The sequence below is a fragment of the Phytophthora parasitica genome (genome assembly GCF_000247585.1).
Source record: "Phytophthora parasitica INRA-310 unplaced genomic scaffold supercont2.32, whole genome shotgun sequence".
NCBI classification, from domain to species: domain Eukaryota; phylum Oomycota; class Peronosporomycetes; order Peronosporales; family Peronosporaceae; genus Phytophthora; species Phytophthora nicotianae.
Window position 1 is genome coordinate 300,062 of NW_008649018.1, and position 1,072 is coordinate 301,133.

At 50.8% G+C, this 1,072-nt stretch overlaps 1 protein-coding gene across 1 annotated transcript; it reads left to right on the top strand.

Moving 5' to 3' along the window:
* Positions 1-100: 100 nt before the first annotated feature.
* Positions 101-529, top strand: PPTG_13358 (hypothetical protein; the record flags this gene model as incomplete). The annotated part of the gene is made up of 1 exon (XM_008908967.1): positions 101-529. The coding sequence occupies one exon, from the start codon at positions 101-103 to the stop codon at positions 527-529; it is 429 nt and encodes a 142-aa protein (XP_008907215.1).
* Between the last annotated feature and the right edge of the window lie 543 nt (positions 530-1,072).

Consider the following 1,072-nt stretch of genomic DNA (forward strand, 5'->3'; position numbering starts at 1 on the left):
TATGCGGTAGCGGAGCTTGCTAGTCGATACGCTGAAGACGAAGCACTTCCGAGTTTTGGGGAAATGGAACGGACTCTTTCCATATCGGCATTACCGCGATATGGACCGCGAAACCCAACGCCCCAGTCAGGGCTGCTTTAAGCACGATCATCCTTGTCAGTTCCGACGGGCATGTCCAGGTAATCGCGCGGGAGATAGACGGTCTCAACTAACACCAGAAGACTCTAATATTCAAGTTATATGCGTGGCCATCGGCAATGATGCGGCTATTCGCTTCGTGGAATCAATGGTGGAAAGCATGATACCGAAGCAACTGGAGCAACGACTGGACCAAGTACATGGCGGCATTGGTGCTCTCACTAAGACAGTGGGGGCTACGAAGGCCCGTCAGCAATCAATCAACTTCCTGCCAATGTTGGAGGATAAAATGGCGAATGTCATGAAAACAGCTGTCCAGCAGCTGCAAGGAGAGGATGACAGTATTCACGGTGACCAGAATTTTTGCGTAGGGAGTCAGACCCACCAGTAGATCGGATCCCGAGGCGAAGCCTACATAGTGCAGCAGAATGGCTTTCTGGATTCTTGTATTGTAGTGGGTTTTGGACTCTCGTGGGTGGACGTGGCTGTGATCACAGGCGATGTTGCCAAAGGGCAGGAGGTAACGAGTGCCAATGGCGCTGCACCGCCAGCGGGGGATGCTTCAAGCGGGGTGTAGACAGCTAAGATGAGGCATCGGAAGTGGACAGTGATGTATCAATTTAGGAGACAAGGGGAGCTGCTGGGTTTTGATTCTCACAGTCTAGGCTCCAACGGGGTGGGTACCGACACCATACGGGAGCCCGGTACTGCCACCTACCACTCATCAGGAAATATTAATCCGTAATGCAATCCTAAACGATGTTTTACAACCAGAACAGTACTCAGGTGACTACTTGGGTGATGATGAACTGTAAGGTGAGCAATCCAATCGGAAAATTCGAATGTGCAGACCGAGCACAGGAATAAACGTTTTACAAGCTCGTTGACGAGGTAGGAAGCTGGTTCATCGCGCATACTATGGATATCACGATAG